This window comes from Limanda limanda, chromosome 21 (genome assembly GCF_963576545.1).
Source record: "Limanda limanda chromosome 21, fLimLim1.1, whole genome shotgun sequence".
In the NCBI taxonomy this organism is placed as follows: domain Eukaryota; kingdom Metazoa; phylum Chordata; class Actinopteri; order Pleuronectiformes; family Pleuronectidae; genus Limanda; species Limanda limanda.
The window spans coordinates 19,105,167-19,124,616 of record NC_083656.1 but is presented as its reverse complement, the minus strand read 5'-3'; the positions used below and the strand labels follow the sequence as shown (position 1 = coordinate 19,124,616).

Below are 19,450 nucleotides of genomic sequence, written 5' to 3'. Positions count from 1 at the left end.
CGAGTTGCAAGGCTTGTGTATCAGTCAGGGGATGGAGTCCTGAGCCTGTTCTTTGCGGCTCTCTGTCTGTGCAGGGATGAGAGTATTTAGCCGTTGTAGAACTCTGATAAGGACACGTTTGCTAATGTAGTGTGAGAAGCCCGACTGCTTGGGTTCCCTTTATTGATATCTTGTCACTGCTCTTGGTTTGATGTAATTACTTTCTGTCAATGTTTTTTTGCATATTCACAAAATTCACACATATTGTACCATCACTGTCAGCTGGCCTTTCATGCACTTCCTGTACACTTCTATCATGGTTACAGTCACTGGGAGCTGGAACCTATCCCCCTGTGTATGCTTGTCAGAGTGAGGGTACATCCTATGTGACCAGTCTGTCACGTAGCTGAGGATGGAAGCCCTGAGCTCACTGATGGAAGAAAGTAAAGCAGCTTGTGTGAGTGCAGCAGTACAGGTGTGAGATGATGGAATATGACCCAGGTCACCCTGTCTGAATAATACATTCATGAAGTTGGGCCCAAAGTCTTGCAAAGTTGTGTAGGCTAACGGGTAAAAAATATATTTTTTGAAATTCACAGACATGCAGGAGGAGTGTGAGAATTAAAATATGTTTTAATTTCTGGAGAAATCAGAAATTAAAATTGTACAGCATTTTAAACATCTATATCAACTCTAGTGAAACCTAGTCAGCTGCAAGGATTTATTTTATATTGAAAGTCTATGACACTGCTTTGGACCATTTCCTTTCCGCTCAAATAACGCTCACTACCGACACCAAACTAGATAGAACATCAAAATGGATCAATCAAGACAAGACTGGCCAGTGGTGAATACGTTCTCAGTAGCTTTGCTGCTTGTAAAAAGTGCCACAATACATTTGATTCTAACAGCCACAGGCTAGATACGTCTTTGTGGTGGAAACACAATGACAATACACAAATACATTTTCCAAGAACACAACGGTGATGGATCGGGTCGCAAGTCACATGTTATCGGCTGTGGATTTGACTTAGAGGTGATAGAGGGTAACGGGTCGGTTCTGGTACTTAGCTTTGCATGAATGAATTTTATGTAAAAAAAAATTTACTATAAAACAGATACCTGTAATCAGTTCTGTATTTGGGGGCATTTTGACACACTTGTAGTATCTAATCATTAAGCTGTATTTGGCTCGAAATGAAATGACTCTGATGTGCCAACATAACAGTGTAAATAGATAAAGATTATCAATTTTTTTATTGTATATTTCTAATATTAATCTGGATGCAGATTAAGTTCTTGTCAGATTGTCTATCTTTGTCAGAAACACACTTTCAGGGGGTGAAATCGATAGGGCCTTGTACAAAAATAATGTTAACCTCTCCAAAACCTAGAATTGAACACTTTATGCAGTGACTGAAACAATGTGTGTATGTGTGAAACTAGTCTGGGATCTACCTTCTCTCTGGACCTTTTAGGGTTAAGGTTACACACACTCCCATCAATTTTGTATAGGACAACACAACTGATAGAGACAGCAGAGATCCTCTGAGAATGTGTGCCCCTGTCCCCATTAGTGCAGTGGGGATGGAAATCAAAGAGTGTTCTTGTGGAGGTGTGCTGTCTTTGGAGCAAAATGAACCATTAACAGATACAAAAAATATATTTACACCATTAGATAATGCCCATCTTTCCACCTAACACTCTTGTTTTAGGACTGGGAGAATCCAGTACCCAAAGGAAACCCACACAGACATTATGAGAGAGGGGCTGGAGGAACCTAGAACCTCCCTCTAACCAATGGGACAGTTTTTCACCTCTGTCGGCCAATGGAGGACCACTCAGACACCCTTGTGTTTTCACCATCCTCCCCCAGAACTTGCAGGCAACACCTATACCATCTAATCCCAATACCACATGATGTATCTGCAGAAACAAATGCCCCATCTTCCTCCCCTTGATAGCAGAGCATCGCATCCTCCTCCTCTTCCTCCACTACCCCTCCAGCTCCACCTCACCCCACCTCGAGGGACGTGGTATTTATTATTCTGCTCCTGAGAGCGAATGCCTCTGCTGGCCGCCAGCTTGTATATCCCAGGCCATTAACAACATGACAGGAGGAGTTAGCTTGACTGGCATGTTTATTGTTCTGTTGACTGGGCAGTGCTAATGAGGCCTGTGCGCTGTGCTCGGCCAGCAGGATTACCCCAGCATCGCAGGACAAGCTCAAACAGGACCGACTGTCACTGACCATTTACCTGAGAGCGCCCGGACATACACACTCAACACACGCACACACGTGAACATGGACATAGGACTAGTGTTGTCTTCAGGTTAGGGTTAAGGAGTTTTAGATGTGACTTCTTGATGCATCCAGCTTTAACAAATACAAGGTGGTTTGTATTGGATATATACTGGACACATTTAATGTTTTTTCACACACACGCGCGCGCACACACGCTTATATATACAGCACCTCTTTACAACAACACACTATTCACACAGAGCTGTCAGGAGCTGTCAGGAACAATTTGGGGTTCAGAGTCAAGGACACTTCGACATGCAGACTGGAGGAGCCGGTGTTCAAACCACCAGCCAAAGTGTAACTAGAGAATAAGAAAGACATGATTTGCATTATCAAATTGATGTTTTAATTATTTATTAGCTTGTTAAAACATACGCTCTCAGCAGTCCTGAAAACGTACTGGCTGCCCTACAGCAGATCCTCAACAAGCAGGAAAGTGCACAGTGAACTCAAAGCCTCAATAAATCGGCAGTGATACTTATATATCAATGTGATCCATTTCTGTGGGAGACAAATTATATCAATAAATTGAACATTATGAAGGAAATTGCAAATCAGAAACAATATTGAGTGGTATTTGTTTGATCACAGATGTGTCACCTGCATGGAGTCCCTGGAGAAGTGCAGCAGTTTGAAGCTGTTGATGACTTTCTACCTCATCCACACCTCTCCTGTGAGAGAGACATAATTGAATCAGAATACAATTATGATATTTTGGAGGTGTAAACAATAAATAGCAGGTCACCAAGGTAGCAGATAAATGAGAGTCAGCTGGTTGCCCTGACCTTCAAATTACTAGATATCTTTTTATTGGCAAGTATACAGGATAAGCCAAGAATATATGAAGTCTAATACATTGTTTCAAAGTAAAATAAATCTGTACTTTGTTTTAAATTGAGCTTTTCTTTAAAACGCTTGGAATTAGTCCCAAGTTACATTATTAGATATTTTATGGAATCCTGTGAGAAAAGCATATCGTATGCAAAATACCAGAAGAAAAAAAGCTGAACATTATTATTATTAACAGCAATAATAGCAAATCATTATATTATAATAATGATAAAATGAGATAATAGAACAACTTACACAGGACAAACAGTAGGAACATGGAAATGTATTTATTATTTAACAGTGCCTTTGGTTATGACAATACATTTTCCCTTTGCATTGCTAAAGGCCCATTAGGTATGCAGTGTATCCAGGTCACACTGTACAACCACTTTGATTCACTGACTCTTTAACCTAACACTGATGCATATCAGTGTTTTCATCACTGCTTCCTCTGGACACTGATTCAATCTGATCTCTTATTACTGAGTATTGACTCATCCAGTCCTTTCTACTATTTGCTGCCATTCATGTGCGATTAATCTTGTGTCTAGGACTCTGCTTTTGTAGTCAACAGTAGTGTGGTGACTTTTAAGTCCAAAACGTGGAGTGTCCATTTGTGTCTAAATTCTGATTATATAACTGTATCCATCATATAGTTTTCTCAAAGATTGGACAAAGAGTTTGAGTGAATTTGTCGGCAGTTGGTTGGAATGGAAGTGATTTGTGACAGTGATAGATTTGATGAAAATGAAGAGCTGGACGTCGTCAGTGTAGCAGTGGAAATGGAAACCATGCCAACTTACAGTACTGCCAATGGTGAGGATGTAGAGGATAAAGAGAAGAGGACCAAGCACTGTACCCTGGATGACATCTTAGGACAGAGGATCAGTGCAGGGGATGCAATTATTGTTTAACATCTCAATTAGTTTGTAGCCAATCATATGTATACTATGCTTATCAGAGGCATTACAATTACTTCAGCAATTTGTGATTCTATCCTACAGCAGCTAACTTGCTAAATGTGTTAAGCTGTTGTTAAACTTATTGGGTTTAGAGAGGCAGGGTGTATGTGGTTCGAGCTAAATAATTGTCTCACCTTGCTGTTTCTATGTTCTCAAATGAGCTCAAGCAATATCTGATACTCAAGACTCCACCCTTTTTATTTCTCTCTCTCTCTCTCTCTCTCTCTCTCTCTCTCTCTCTCTCTCTCTCTCTCTCTCTCTCTCTCTCTCTCTCTCTCTCTCTCTCTCTCTCTCTCTCTCTCTCTCTCTCTCTCTCTCTCTCTCTCTCTCTCTCTCTCTCTCTCTCTCTCTCTCTCTCTCTCTCTCTCTCTCTCTCTCTCTCTCTCTCTCTCTCTCTCTCTCTCTCTCTCTCTCTCTCTCTCTCTCTCTCTCTCTCTCTCTCTCTCTCTCTCTCTCTCTCTCTCTCTCTCTCGCTGTCCCTCTCTCTCTCACAAAGATGCATGCAGTCACTCAATATATCTGCTTCCTGAAAGACATTCAAGTACCTGCGACACCCTGCCTGTAATAGCTGCCTTGTTCTGCTCATAGTCAGCTCTGCCAAGTGCTGGCCCCATTAGCACTAATGCTACAGCTGATAAAAGGGGACTATTGATGAACTGTGGTAATGAGTCTACTGTGGGCCAGGTGATTAAAGTCTCGCTACGACATGATAGTGTGTCACCTGCGGCTCCAATCTTTTGTGTTTTCTTGAGGGTCTGTTGTTGTTTTCAGATCCTATGAGGAAGCAAATCCCCCTTTTCAAAGAACGTGTTCTTGAATTAGTTGATGCAGTCGGGAGAATGTCAGGGTAACGAGTAGTAGTGAGGTGCTTAGACACATATTTTGTTCACATTTAAAATAAAGTTTTTGTGCTTTTTTTTACTTTACCTACCAGTTCATGTGGCAGCAGTGCAACACATCATTTAAAGCAGATACAGTTCAGGAGCTTCAGTTAATGTTCTCATCAGACATCAGAGTGGGGAATAATGTGATATCAGTAACTTTGACTTTGACACAATGGGCTGGTTGGAGTAGATTTGCAGCTGCTGATCTCCTGAGATTGTCACACACTGAATAAATACAGTATACTCAGGTTGGTGTGTTATTAAAAACATCTGCTGAGCCGTATAGTTCTATAAACAGAAACGCCTTGGTAATGAGCTAATGACGGAGGAGAGCGTTCAGACTAACAAGAGCTGACAGAAAAGCTATGGTTAACTCTGATAACCAGTTGACATGAAAAACTCCCAGCCAAGTACAGAAGTGTGTGACTGAAAAGCACTGCCTGGTCTGATGAATGTGGATTTCTGCTAAGGTTGCAGATGGTAGAGTGAAAATCTGGGGTCGAGAGTATAAACCCAGAGAGCCAACCTGCTTCATGTCAACAGTTCAGGCTGCTGCTGGTGTCAAAAACCAGAAGTCATGTCAGGCTAGTTTTATGAACATGGCTTTGAGGTTATTAAACTTTAGTGAACTTGGGCAAAATCCATAAAATATCTTGTTTTGTCTTGTTTCCGCTCCCTTAAATAATTGCATGTCCCCTCAGACTTTTTGACCTTTTAGAAGGGTCCAAACCTTTGGCTGGGAACCACCTGACTAAGCTATCTAACTGTAAATTAAGTAAAACCTTGCAATCATTCATCCCTGCCCCTCCCATTGGCCCTCTCCTTAAAGCTAAGCCCAAAAAGCATGAACGTGCATGACTGACATTTGCTAGAAGCCGACTTTACAGTGACTCGCTCCCCAACTACACAGATATTGTCCCAAGGAAATTAGTAGTTGTCTTTATTTCAGATGGCATCGTTTCTACATTTCTACTTCCTCTTACACTGGATGTGTGGGCTGCACCAGTCACAGCCTGTCTGTCCCACCCTCGCAGCTGGAGCTGTCCAAGGTGCTAATTTCTCCACTCTCCTCTATGACGGAGTGAAACAGCTGCACTTCATACATAGGACTGTTGTGCTGCTAAGTGTCTGACTGCTAAACAGTAATTACAGAGGCACTGCCTGTGCCTGTAGGCTTGTCTAATGAATACAATCATTATTATAAACTTAATGGATATAGCACTTTCATGCATTATAGTAAACCAACATTAGTGGGAGTCACTGACTTCCTGTGTTGCCCTCGTCTTGTGGGTAAGTACAATAGTCTGTTTTACCCGGGTATAGTTCCTATTAGTTACTTTTGTCTGGAAGATAGATCATTTACAGAGATAAGTTTCACACTAAGATAATTTCAGCTGCCTCCAGACCAGCACTGAAATCCGGATGCTGGATGTGTGAACGCAAATGTCTGAGACAGAGGATCTGGACTTTCTACTGAGTTTTTCTGGCCAGCCCTTAAATAAAAGCTCTGTAGAATGTCCGGGTGAACCCATGTGACAATACATGTACAATACAGTATTGCAGTAGCTGGGTTCACCACGAGTAAGTGGGCATGGCGATGACGTCTCGATAACAGACACAGAACTGTCAAAAATAAAAAGAGTAAATATTATTAAATAATATTATTATTGCATTCTTTGTATGTGAGAAGCAAGCCCCCATGGAAATCTTAAACCCATTGTTCGTAAATTTTCTGGAGTTCATTTGTGATAGTTTTTTGCCTGTTTTCTATTCCCTAATTTTGTGTTCATGTTCATTAAAACTCTTCCCTGGGCCCTGTTCTCCTGTTCACAGTGCCACTGTTATGCATATCTTTTCATACTTTTTTAACACTTTTCATAGATGCAAAACACTGCATTTAGATACTGTTAATGTAGCAACACAACAATGTGTGTTATAAACCAGCCCTCACGCTTTTCTCTTTTTTTTTTCATGTCAAACTCACATGTTCCCTCCGCCACAGAAAAAACAATGACAACTTTTTTTTTTATAAATGCACTACACCTGGTCCCTGTCCAGAGCTTTTATATAAAGCACATCTCCTTCTGTCCACAGACGCAACAAAATGTCTGTTAAAACGCCCCCCTGGTGAGTAAACAAGATGGAACCTGCAGTGCCAGAGCTGTGTTGCAAATTGAGAGCTGGCAGAATATGACAGCTCCTTTAATGCTGCTCTTAGACATTCATTATCATTAAGATGTTGTTTTCCATACCTGCTTAAGTAAGCATTTATCCCCAAGCTGTTAGGTCTCCTTCAGCACTCTCTCTCTCCCACACTCCCTCGCTCCCAGTGCGAGCAAATTTGCAACCCAGTTTTGCATCAGCAGTTACAAAAGGAAGGCACTTTTTATACTTCTCTTGATGCTCATCCAAGAACTTGACGTACTGGATGCATCTTGGTTTTTGGAGAGGGAAGGAGAGAGAGCAGGAGGGAGGGTGGGAGGAGACACATGTGTTTGTGTGTGTGTTCGTGGTGTGTTTTAGCATGTGTGAGTGCATTTCTCCAATTCCCTCTCGTTTCCCAAAAACTATTGCTCTAACTTTTCAGCCATATCCAGTTGACAGAATAAAGACATTTCATTAAAGCTATCTGGGTGGCTGGGCCTGTTTAATGAAATTAATACCTCTGCTGCCTCCAACACTGGCCTTTGTGTGTGTGTGTGTGTGTGTGTGTGTGTGTGTGTGTGTGTGCATGCATATGTGTTCTTAAGTATGTGTGTGAATCTCATTAAGAGTCGAAAACAGGACGTTACTTTTTTCCTCGGCCTGGCTGCAGCTTCTCCCCTTTGGGTGTGTCTGCATGTGTCCATGTAATGCCTTTTGATGTTAGCATTCTCCACGCCGCTCCCTATAATGAGAAACCATGTCTCACCACGCTTTCGATTTATGACTACATGGGTATCCGTGAGATGCTCAGCTGAGGAAGTAATTAATGTGGGGCGTAATTGTCCAGTGACCATCTCCTCAGACTTCTGATCCAACCTTCACCGCAACCCTGAACTCTAATAAGCCCACAGGGACGACCCGGCGTGCACCTCGGAGTAAACCTCATAATTAGTCTGCAAACATGGCCTCATACATCCATGCTGAGGACCAAGCTTGTGACGGCACGTTGTTTGGTTAAATAGGTGCAAAAGACTAACAACTGTTGCACTATGTGACTTTAATGGAAAACAGTGTTTGGTGCCTCCTTATGGTTGTGGATTCGTACAGTTTTTTCTAGAAGCAGTTCATCTGTCACTGATGACGAATCTAGAGATTTTGATTTAATTAAACGTCATAGCAAATGTAAACCTTCTTCCAAGCATTAGCCTTTTCACACACTTCATGCCGCTATACTTCAGGTCAAGTTGAGTGTATTGTCTACCAGAGCTTCAAAGGGTCATAATGTTTTTACAATCACAGACTGTAGATTTTACACTCTGGAAGTTATGCTATTACATTTGAGGGAGTTTAGATATTTTCTATCATCTATCATTTTCTGTCTGTTGCTTTCCTTTTACTTTCCTAGTCCGTCTGTTTGTTAGTTCACTCTGAGACATTATTTACTGTATGGAGGCTAAATAACCTTATTGTAGCAGTATAGTTCATTAACTCAAGTCCTGTAAGTCAATACAGTATTGAAATACCACAGTTTCCAGGTGTATTTGTTGATGCAGTACTATAATAACACAAAACTCGTCGGGTTTTGCATGAGAGTATTTCACTTTTGATACTTCATGTATAATATCATTAACACGTTTGCACCTTTACATCAGTGAAGTTTTCAATGGAATTTAATACTAATAGTATATTTTTAAATTGTGGTAACCTTTTCTGCAAATATAGGTTTATGGGTGCAGGTTCCAGGCATCTGCTGGTTTCTATTAATTTGTGCATGGTGTGAATCTCTGGAGACTTGTTTGAACTGTGTAGCAAAGCAACAAAGACACCCATAGTCCTAGAGGAGGGATACAAAATTTTAAAGAAAATGATTCAACATTTCTGGATCAGCCCCCTTATTCGTATCCACACCAAAACTGTAATGGGTTCTTCCCTGACCTAGACCACATCCTTCGACAAGTTTCGTGGTTATCAATCCAGCGGTTTTTACATAATCGTGGTTATAAAACAAACATAAAAAACAGCCAATAAAAAATGGATCGCAGTGAAAAAAGGACAAGCGTGGTGGAGGCGATTATGTAGTGTGAATGTAACACTGACATAATGGTCGCAGACTTCATGTTGACTTACTAGATGAACAGGATTCGACCGACTCAACGATACCAATGAGCCTGAACAGTCAACATGCTGCCGATGGACCAAAGCAGTCCAAAGCACACGATAAATAAGAATTGAAAGAGGAGGTCACATTCCAGAAGCTTATATCAAAGAGTAAGGTACTGTGTGCATGATCTGGAGATAAGGGGCGGAGCTTTGCAGAGACACTGTAAAGGACTTGTACCGTAATCTACAGGGCGTACACAGGGTCCTGACTGGGGAGAGATGACAAAACGAATGCTCTGAAAGCAACCAGAAATGTGATAATTATTGTCTTACGTTCGCTGCATTCCACCCAGTGAAATCCTAATTGCCAAAGGCTCTGACAGAAGAAGCGGGATGAGGACCAACCATGAAACAAAAGCCTCCCCCCATCAGTTGCCCTTTTCACTTCCACAATATACATCTACTGTGTCCGACATCTGCAAAAGGCCACACCATATATCTCTGTCCACTTTTACAGCTTGCCAATAAGAAATGAAATTGCCTCTAACGCTTGTGAGCAGGCTAAGTGAAATATAGGCGTATCAGTGCTATAGGAGGGTGTGTGTGTAGATTATTGACAAAGCTGCTTGTGCCTCTGTCAGCAATGAGTGATGTCCCATGCCGCTGTAGTTGCATTCGGGAATCTATCAACAGCTAATAATTATGTGTACGTTTACGACAAGGGGCCCAGGTTTAATGGATCGACCCACTCACACTCCAATGCCCATTCTGCACATGGATTTCCTGTCATTTTCATGAAGGAGTTTGCATCAGAAGAGGTCTCTCTCACTCTCTTTCGGGCTCTCTCTCCCACCGAACCTCCCTCCATGAACAAACAGATTTACCTCCCTAACTGAATGCCACCTAAAACATTTTTTAATATGTATAAATCCTCATGTTACACTAAATGCAAATATAAATTAAATTTAGGAAATCATAGGGAGGACATTTAAAAGATAGGTACACTATAATCGTTACAATAACAGGGAACATACTGTAATGCAGTAATATGTAAAGATATTAGGTTCAGTGTGAAGGGACAATTATTGGCAGCAAGGGAATATAATAATCATTATTGAGTGAGTCAGTTCTATTAAGTTTGAATTGTTGTTGTTTTGTTTATTAGCTCATAATGAGCCCTTTATATTTAAATCTAATGCAGTTCCTCCAGTGTCATATAACTACAGTAGCCCATTAGAGACAAACCAAAGCATCAGCTCTGGAGAGGGCTTTTTGCATTTTAATGTCACTTAAAGACCAAGAGGAGGATGAGGCGAGGGGCATTCAAATGGTTGCATTCTGCACTCTCAACACTAGAGGCCACTAACTCTTACACAGAGGACCTTTAAAAATAATGTGTATATATGGTTTGGGGTTGATATGCTAACTGCTGTTTACACTCAACTTCAGGCATATGCTTTAACAAAATACACTGAAAATGTCTTTGACATGGTTTCAATTAGTTTGGAGCCCCCTTTAAAATATTTTTCAATCAGCCTGGCCAGTCCAAGTGAGGACAAATAATGGTGTTTAATCCTTTCAGTAGAGTTCCAGAGACTTGAAGAATCAATGCTGTTTTTACACAATGTGGTGGCCCAACACGTTTCGAGGCAACTCCATTGCTTTAATTTGCCGTCTGTTTGAATATTCTGTGTTGTATATTGGAAATGACACATGTATTACCACTAGTGCAGAAGACACAGAGAGATGAGTGATAGGTTTTTTGGTACATGCAGAAACCAAATACAGACACATTTGTTTTGTTTTTTTCACAAATCTTTGAACTCTACATGGTGGGGTCATAATCTGGCCTGTGGTGTTTTGAAACATTAGTGACTGGTGGTGCTGTTCCCTTACTACTACAGCACACGCCCCCAGAGTCTGTAGATTTTGGCCTGTTCACACTACAAATCACTTTCAGCTGCAGCTGCCACTGATATTGGACATTGTACTGAACCGGGCACAGTCACTAGACACCACTTCTGCATCTCGGTCAAACATCGCAGGTCACTGGGCAGGACTTTGTGAACAGTCTGCCAGAGTCTGTAAAGCTCCTGAGCAATTGACTTAGCGGAGAGATTGTTGAAGAACTCAGCAACCACCCGTCTAGTCTCCTGCTGCTGCCGCTGCTGCCGCCACGCTCGGCTGGCATAAGTGAAGGCAGCAACATGCAACCCCCCTGGTGAGTGAGCACTCTGTAAAAGTCAGCATAATTTCCAACATTGTGTTTGAGGTCAAATTTAGAGGCGTCCCTCATAAGGCGAGTGTTTAACTCTGGTGTGGTGCAGGTCAACATAGTTTTTACTTGTGGCGGAGTCTAAGTACAGACAGCTCATAGAGAACTTTCACCTTCAGCAGGATTACCAAGCAAAGCTTTTTAATTGTAGTATGACTCAGTGTTGTGTGACTAAGGTCTTACAGAACATCATAACTTATGTCACAGTCACCATGATGTATCTCTATTATACCTATTTTTCATCTTTAAGTCAGTGAAGGAGAACGTCTGGATGGTTTTTACAAGGTGATTTGAAACACAAGTGGTTACAGTGACCATGCAATGGCATTTTGTCTCACTTATTCAACCCTTATTTATCTACATAGGGACTTCTATATAGAGCACTCTGTAGTGAGCTCTATAAACGTATCTGTTAAATTGTTTCCAAATCACGCCACACTATATTTGCATTCTTCGCAACACACATGCCAAGTGTGAAACCAATTAGAAAAGCAGTTCTCGTGATGTGCGGTCCCCCATGTAAGAGTAAGACACAGATTTCTGTAATTAGTGGATAGATTAACACCGAATACATTTTGCATCCGACTGTTGGCAGTTGGTAGAATAGATATACGTGTATTTCCAATTATTATGCTATAGTAAATTGACATCCAGCAGGAATGAGGTACCATTAGCATTCATTTAGAGTTGTGTTTCTGTCCTGTAATCTTGTTATGTGGCTGTCTACACCACCTCCTGAGGAACACTACCTGTCTGTGTAGCTGCTAAATGCTCCACCGCGTTTACCAGCTGGTCTCCAACTTTGGCTGTCTGCTGTTTTGGGCCGAGCATGTCATCCTCACTTGGTTTACTATTTGTCACTGAAAACTGTTGCGCCCTGCTGCGGTGGAGAGAGTGTGCGCCGTAGAGCCAATGGAACGAGCTGAAGAGCCTACAGATGCTCTGTAAAGCTGAGAAGAGCTGCAGTCGGTTAGTTTTACCCGGGGTTAGTAGAAAAACGCAGATAAAAACACGATTCCTGGCTCAGATCGCTGAGTCACTTGTGTTTGTTGAGCTTCTTCAGCTAAACGACGCATTCAAATCTGCACATGGCCTCAGCTGATCCATGTTGGGAGAAAAGGGTAATGAATACAATGGCACCTGTTCCACTTGACTCCATGTATTTATCTGAGCCGCGTCACAGCGCCTTCTCTGTAGCACGTCCATGAGCACCACAATCTCTGTTCCTCCAAGTCATGTAGGATTTGTTGTCTTGCTGAGTCTTGAGCTTTGAATTCACGCTGCGCTATGTCTGCTTCCCTCTGATTCACACGGAATTTGCATATTTTCAAATTATCTCTCCTTTTGTTGGAAATCTCAGTCGAATTTGCATAGCACAGTTCCAGTGAGTCATCTCTGCGTATTACTGTGTTCCTAAATGGAGAATTCTGCTCCAGGCTGCAGCAGATATTGTGGCAAAAAAAGATGCCTCTTGCTAGAGTTGACAGTGATAAGCCTTTGCTTCCTATCCTGAGAAGGAATTTAATTTGTGGTCCCGGTGGCCAAGTCTTACATAAGATAATGACTGGTTGCGATGCCTATCACTCCCACAGCGCTGACATCCTCTCACTGTGCCATCCTGTCCTCTCAGTCTTATAGTGCACGTGTTAGCTGATTATAGGCCGATTTCCACTTCTCTCAGCTCTGTGATATCTCCTCCGTTCAGAGCGAGGTTTCGCTAAAAGTCACTCCAGATTAGTTACGCTCCGGTAAGTTTCTTGATTCTCATCTGAGCACTTTATGCTGCAGTGTGCGACCGGCAATTCATGCTACTGTATCTTCATGATGGATCGTACAAGTGCGTGGGAGCCTCATTGCTGACTTATTTGACAATTGAATTTTAATGGGTTCATATGTAGCACAATACAAGAAACACGAGGGCAGCCTAATGGCGTTAATGCCAAAGCTAAGTAACTGACAGGAGTTTTGGCATGGTGCTAATTTTTTATCCTGTTTATAATGAAACATGGTCCCTATTGGACAAATTGTACATAGACACAACTCGGATCCCCATCTCTATATTGCACATTTAAAAAATTGTTTTAATTATCTCTACTTTTGTATATAATATTTATATTTTTAGTGTATATTTTCCCCCCATTTTGCGTCTTTCTTGTGCTGTTCTGTCGGTTGTAAATTTCCTCTACGGAGGATAAATAAAGGTGCATCTTATCTTATTAGATCAAATGGATGTAATGTAGCTTGATTCATGGTTTAACTGGGATTACGTGAATTCCCTAAAGGGACACTCCACTGATTCCCACATCAAATCATTTCTCTCACTATATGGTCTGAAAGAGTTTCAGATTTTTTACAGGAATATTATTTTTGTGCAATCAGTAGATTAAATCCTGTCATATTGTTATAGGGCAACAAAACCTCACATCATTTCAACCAGGCTGATAACCTTCCTCCCATTGTTAGTTGGGCAGGTCTGAATTAAAAAAAAACGTGAAGACGAAGTCCGAAGACCTTTCCATTGAAGGTCGTCCTATCTCTTCCCCGCACATGCTTCCCCCTTTCTAACACCTCATTCTGTCTTTCGTGTTGCAGTGCCGTCGTTCTGGGGACTGGTAAACTCCGCCTGGAACCTGTGCTCGGTGGGGAAGAGGCAGTCCCCAGCCAACATCGAGACCAGCCACATGATCTTTGACCCCTTCCTCACGCCCATCAAGCTGAACACAGGTGGCCGCAAGGTAAGGACACACAAATGCAAACACGTACATCCTCCCCGCTGTCTGCCTGATAGATTGGGATCTTTTTTGAGCCTCTTTATGTTGCTGGCTTCTCAGATATTGCTCCTATTGCCCTGGTGCTTGTCACTATTGTGTTGCCTGTTGTTTGGCTGTTGTAATTTGATAAGGCGTGTCTCCCTGATCGATGCTCCTGACCGGGGGTTTTTGTTGGAAGACGATGTAAGCTATTTGTCTAACGAGCGCCATCCCGTAGATAATAAACCTATTCAAGGATGCACAATGGCCGTGTTCTGTGCAGGAAGACCCGCAACTTTATCTTGGGGGCTTTACAGATGAAATCCTGCAGCTTAACGGCGGATTAGTCAAGCGTGCTGTTTATTATTTTCTCCTGTACAGTGGTGTAGCGAGGACTCCAAACTATTCCATCCTGTGCCATATGACGGCAGCTAATTGGGAAGTCCGCACAGATGGGCTGCTTTCACAAGTGTACAGTAGCATGGTGAGATTAGTGGTATGATTACTTTATGTGTACATGCTAGTAGCAAGTACAGGGTAAGCCAGGGGCAACAATAGAGTGTATAGGAACGCCTTGCATGTTCCCAGCGACTGAAGGGTTCAGCTGTTCAAATGTCTTGATCTTGATTCTAAAATAGACCCACGTGCTGTCCCGGGCCTCCTGTCTGATCAGATTTTGGTCCTTGGGCCTCTTACTGGAGGACGTAAGTCATTTAAGAATGAATGGTAGATCTGTCTCCGCTCTGAGAATATAATACAATTGCTAGGGAAAACTGCGATTTGAATAGTCACTCATACATTTTCTCTGTGGTATAATTTCAGCTTGAAATAAAAATTAGATTTAACAATTCCTCCTTTTGCAAGGGCTCCCCTGCTGCTGCCTCAAGGACTTCACTTTGAGAGCAGCTACCCTGCAATGTTTCCGCAATAAGGACATCAGTCACAATGGCACAGTTTTATTGCTCTTAGGATGAATCATAATGAAAATACAAAGGCGAGGAGACGGAGCGGGCTGGAGACTCAAAGAATGGAATAGCACGAGATGTGCCACCTTGAAACTTTTCTTTCATAAGAAAAACAGCAGGTTTTCATTTCCTCAAACACAGAAAATGACCAATGTTGACGTTGCCTCATCGAGCTTTGCCTCTTGCTGTTTCTTTGGCGGTGACAGTCACTTCTTCATCCACACAGATTAGTGTTAATGTATCTCTTTAATGTCTGCAACTTGTTTCTTCGAAAACTTTTTATTGCATAATCGCACCACCGGCAACGCTCTGCTAATCTCCATGGCAAGTACATCACATTTCCTGCCTTTTATCGCTCCACAATAAAAGCTTCCCGCTGGTTCTCCGGTGGAGAGCTTTTATTGTAAAGCGGCAGCAGAAAGAAGTGTTTGGTTTGCACAAGAGATTTTTTTTTACGCTGAAAAAGGTACAAGTAATGTGAGGTGAAAATATTTAATCCATCTAAATGTAGGACCTTATCATTGAGCACTAGAAAGGGCTATAAAGTTCCAACCAAAGCATGTAGCCATCTCATTCAAGGTGTGTTGACCTCTGAATTCATTTGGCTGGCACATTTAAAATAAGGTGTTGTAAATGTTACTTTTAGGCATTTTTATAATAAATAATGATGCTTTCCTCTTTCTGGAAGAGCGGTAAATGAAAATGAGACACTTCAGGTTGATATTAGCTTATTGGGTGTTCAATATTAATGAATCGAACATCTTTTTAATTCACTAGGTGGGATCAGGGCTGTAGATGTCAGGGGTAACAAAAAAAGAACCGAACATAAGACTCACAATTTGTCTTCATTTTAGAGGAAACATCAAATGCGATAGTTTTAATTCATGTATTCCTTGTATTTGGTGTCACAATCTTGTTAGGCTTGAAGAACTGACACATTGACAGCTCACATTAACACCCACACAAGGCAAGCCCAAATTTCTTATTTGTCTCAGAGGAAACTTTCTCTCTCTTGCTTTATCTTCCCTCCCTCCCTCGCTCGCTCTCCCTCTGCAATGGCCTAAATGTAATCTGTTGTGTCTCCATCTCTCTGAGCACCTGAGCTGTCAGCCGGTGAACACGAAGCTGGCTTCACCTTGTCAGTGCTGATTCATCCCCGCTCTGTCTCCGGCTGTTTGGCAGCCAGTCAGCCTTGGCCAAACGCTACAGAGATCGGTAAAGAGCTTCCGCTTCCACTCGCCGTAGCTCAACTCGCCACCGCGACACGGAGAGAGCTTAAGGCCACTTTCTGCCCAGGAGGAAAGCAAAGAGGAAGATTAACCCTCCCTAACAACATCCCCCCCTCTCACAACACACACACACACACACACACACACACACACACACACACACACACACACACACACACACACACACACACACACACACACACACATAAAAAGAACTGCATAAGGAAAATGAAGTCCTCTTTTAATAGATTTTTGTGCTGCCCTGTATTCTGGCTAATGAATAGTTAAAGGAAATTTAATTGACCTCCAAAGAGAAATTTTAATTAATGGCAGGGAGACATGCAAGGCTATGCACGATGGATTGAAGGCATCATAGTTATTAAAAAGGCAGTATTAATTGAATATTTACTCTGCCATAGATAAGCTGCAATTACTTGAAGAGATTTTAATGAATTTAATCACTTTGGAGGTGGAGAGGTGAGAGAAAGCGATTTTTGGAGTCCTCAGTCACTTTGTGAAGTGTTTCCAGCACATTTATGAATAGTGCTTATGGAACAGGATTAGATGTCCTTTGTCCCTTTTCGCCCGCTTTATTTCTGCTAAACGCACAGGGAATCTATTAGCACTGTGAAACATTCGGGGACATGAGCTCCTTCGCGCTTTGTTCTGATGCTTTGAAGTCAGATGCGTACGGCAGCATTGTGAACATCAGTGCCAGGTGGCAGGTTCTATGAAAAAAAAGTGGTATTTAGTAATGACACATCCTTTAAGTGGAATTCGCAGTTCAGCAGAAGTCATGTTTTTTAAAGCTTTTAATCACATTCCTGTCGCTAAACAAGCCGCAGAAGATTGTGTAAGAACGTGTGTCTCGTCTGAACATCAGGCCTACGTCTACTTCACTCTCTGTCTCGTTTCATGTTCCTCTGTTCATGAAAAAAAAACATCTTCCTGTAGTGCTGATCAACCAGATGAGCAAAATCTGACAAGCCTGTCTGTTGAATCCTGTGTGTGTGTCATTCTACTGGCAGCTCCGAATCTGCCTAATTACAGGAAGTGTTAGGTAGAACAACAAACAGCAGGCTCTTGGATGGCAGCTGTACTTTCACTCTGGAGGGATAAACTACATTTTTCCAGCCAGCCATCCAATCAGATATCAATCAGAGAGCCAGCTAACCAGTCCCCAAATCTCCGTCTGCACATGACTTTAATATCCTATGTTTGATAGCAGGTGTTTGATATCACTAGAGAGAGTGTGTGTGTGTGTGTGTGTGTGTGTGTGTGTGTGTGTGTGTGTGTGTGTGTGTGTGTGTGTGTGTGTGTGTGTGTGTGTGTGTGTCCTGTGTGTGTGAAGCTGTCTGCAGTTCAGTGCTGCTGTTGGGTCTTTTCCAGATCGGATCAGTGCAGATGTTTACAGGTACATACGTGTGCTCCTGGACCGATAGATAATACTTTTTGGCTGTGATCACCTGCAGCAGATGGGCAGATGCCCTGTCACCTGTATGCACACTTTCACCGGTGGATCCTCAAGGCTTTAGGGGCTGAATGTAGTTTTTCCTTTTTTGTTTTAATCCTTAAAACTATTTTAACAGCTAGAGTTTGTGTTCTGATTCCAGCGCTCAATCATTTGAATCTAAAAACATTGAGCTGAGAGTGACAGAAAATCAATTGTAACGTCTGCCTTATCGGTTTTAGTGCAGAATCACAGCTCACAGCTCTGTTCTGCTGCCGATTGGTGCTACTGCTATCCAACCTGCTAGCCCTAGCACACCTTTTAAAAGAAAAGTTATAGTGTTAGGGTTTACTACCAGGCCTTTATACATTGGTATCTCATCTGCCTTCCAGAACTGCACTGGTTCTATTAAGAAATTCCTAGAATAAAACCTCCCTTCATTAAAGTCATAATGTTCAGCTTGAATTTAAGTGTTTCAGAGAGATATTTGTAATATAATATAATAATTACAGTAATAAGATAATTGTGTGGTAGGAAGTTAGTTATTTAAGTAGTATTTTCTATTAAATTAAACCTTTCTGTCAAGTAATCATTGTAGCATTGCGACAAAAAAATGAATGAAGGGCAAGAACCACAAAACACAGCCTGTACAGGTCCCCAGCATCTTGCAGGCCCAACATACAGAGACAAACAACCTAGGGTCAATTGAGAGTCAGTAATTAACCTTACTCTGATCTGTAGTTCTTTGGACCGTGGGAGGAAGCTGGAATATACAGAAAAAACTAAGCAGACACAGGGAGAACATGGAAACCTACTTTCATTAATATAAATGTCCACTTAGCACCTCTGGTCTGGCTGTGTTCCCCCGGGTTTTCAAACTGGACAGAATGAGCTCTGCCTTCAAGAGAGGGATTATGAAAAACAGCAGAAAAGTGAGTGCACACTGCAATGATGATGGAAGTGAATGTCAGGGGCAGATCCAGGGGTGGGGCCAGGGGGGGCATTGACTCCTGCTGAAATGTGATTGCCATCTGATGTGCCCCTGTCCTGTAAGTAGTCTTTTAAAATGAATAATTCTTCTTACATTGGTCACTTATTATTAACAACAACAACAATCATCATAATACAATTTGTTGACATTTTTATTCAATCTAAGCTTATTTAAACCTTTTTTGAAGTACACAATGTGCTTGAACAAGGAACACTTTACAAATGATGATTCAAAGATGTGTGGTTTTGCTCAAAGCTATAGAATTAACAGTAAACAAGACTTAAATGTGCACCTTATTGAATCAGGAACTGTAAATGGGTGTTGGACATATAATCCCCCCCCCCCCCCCGTGTAAATTGTGGCCCCTTTATTGCCGTGGACTTACACAAATCCTAGATGTGCCATCAGTCAACCTGTAAGCAACACTTGAGGCTCACTACCTGCTTCTTCTCTGATGCAGTCACTGATTCAGCTCTCTTATTTGCTGCTGTCTCATACGGTTCATCACATTTCATCATGTAACTCTTGCTTTAAATCCTTGAAAATTTTCATTTTAAATATAGAAAAAAATCGACTCAAATATA

The 19,450-nt window shown here is 41.8% G+C and overlaps 1 protein-coding gene across 1 annotated transcript in view; it reads left to right on the top strand.

The window, feature by feature from the left end:
* Positions 1-19,450, top strand: part of ca10a (carbonic anhydrase Xa) — a 288,939-nt gene that overhangs the window by 82,274 nt on the left and 187,215 nt on the right. Inside the window, exon 3 of the mRNA XM_061094461.1 lies at positions 14,074-14,216. Coding sequence (XP_060950444.1) covers positions 14,074-14,216 — 143 coding nt within the window. The remainder of the gene's footprint in view (positions 1-14,073; positions 14,217-19,450) is intronic.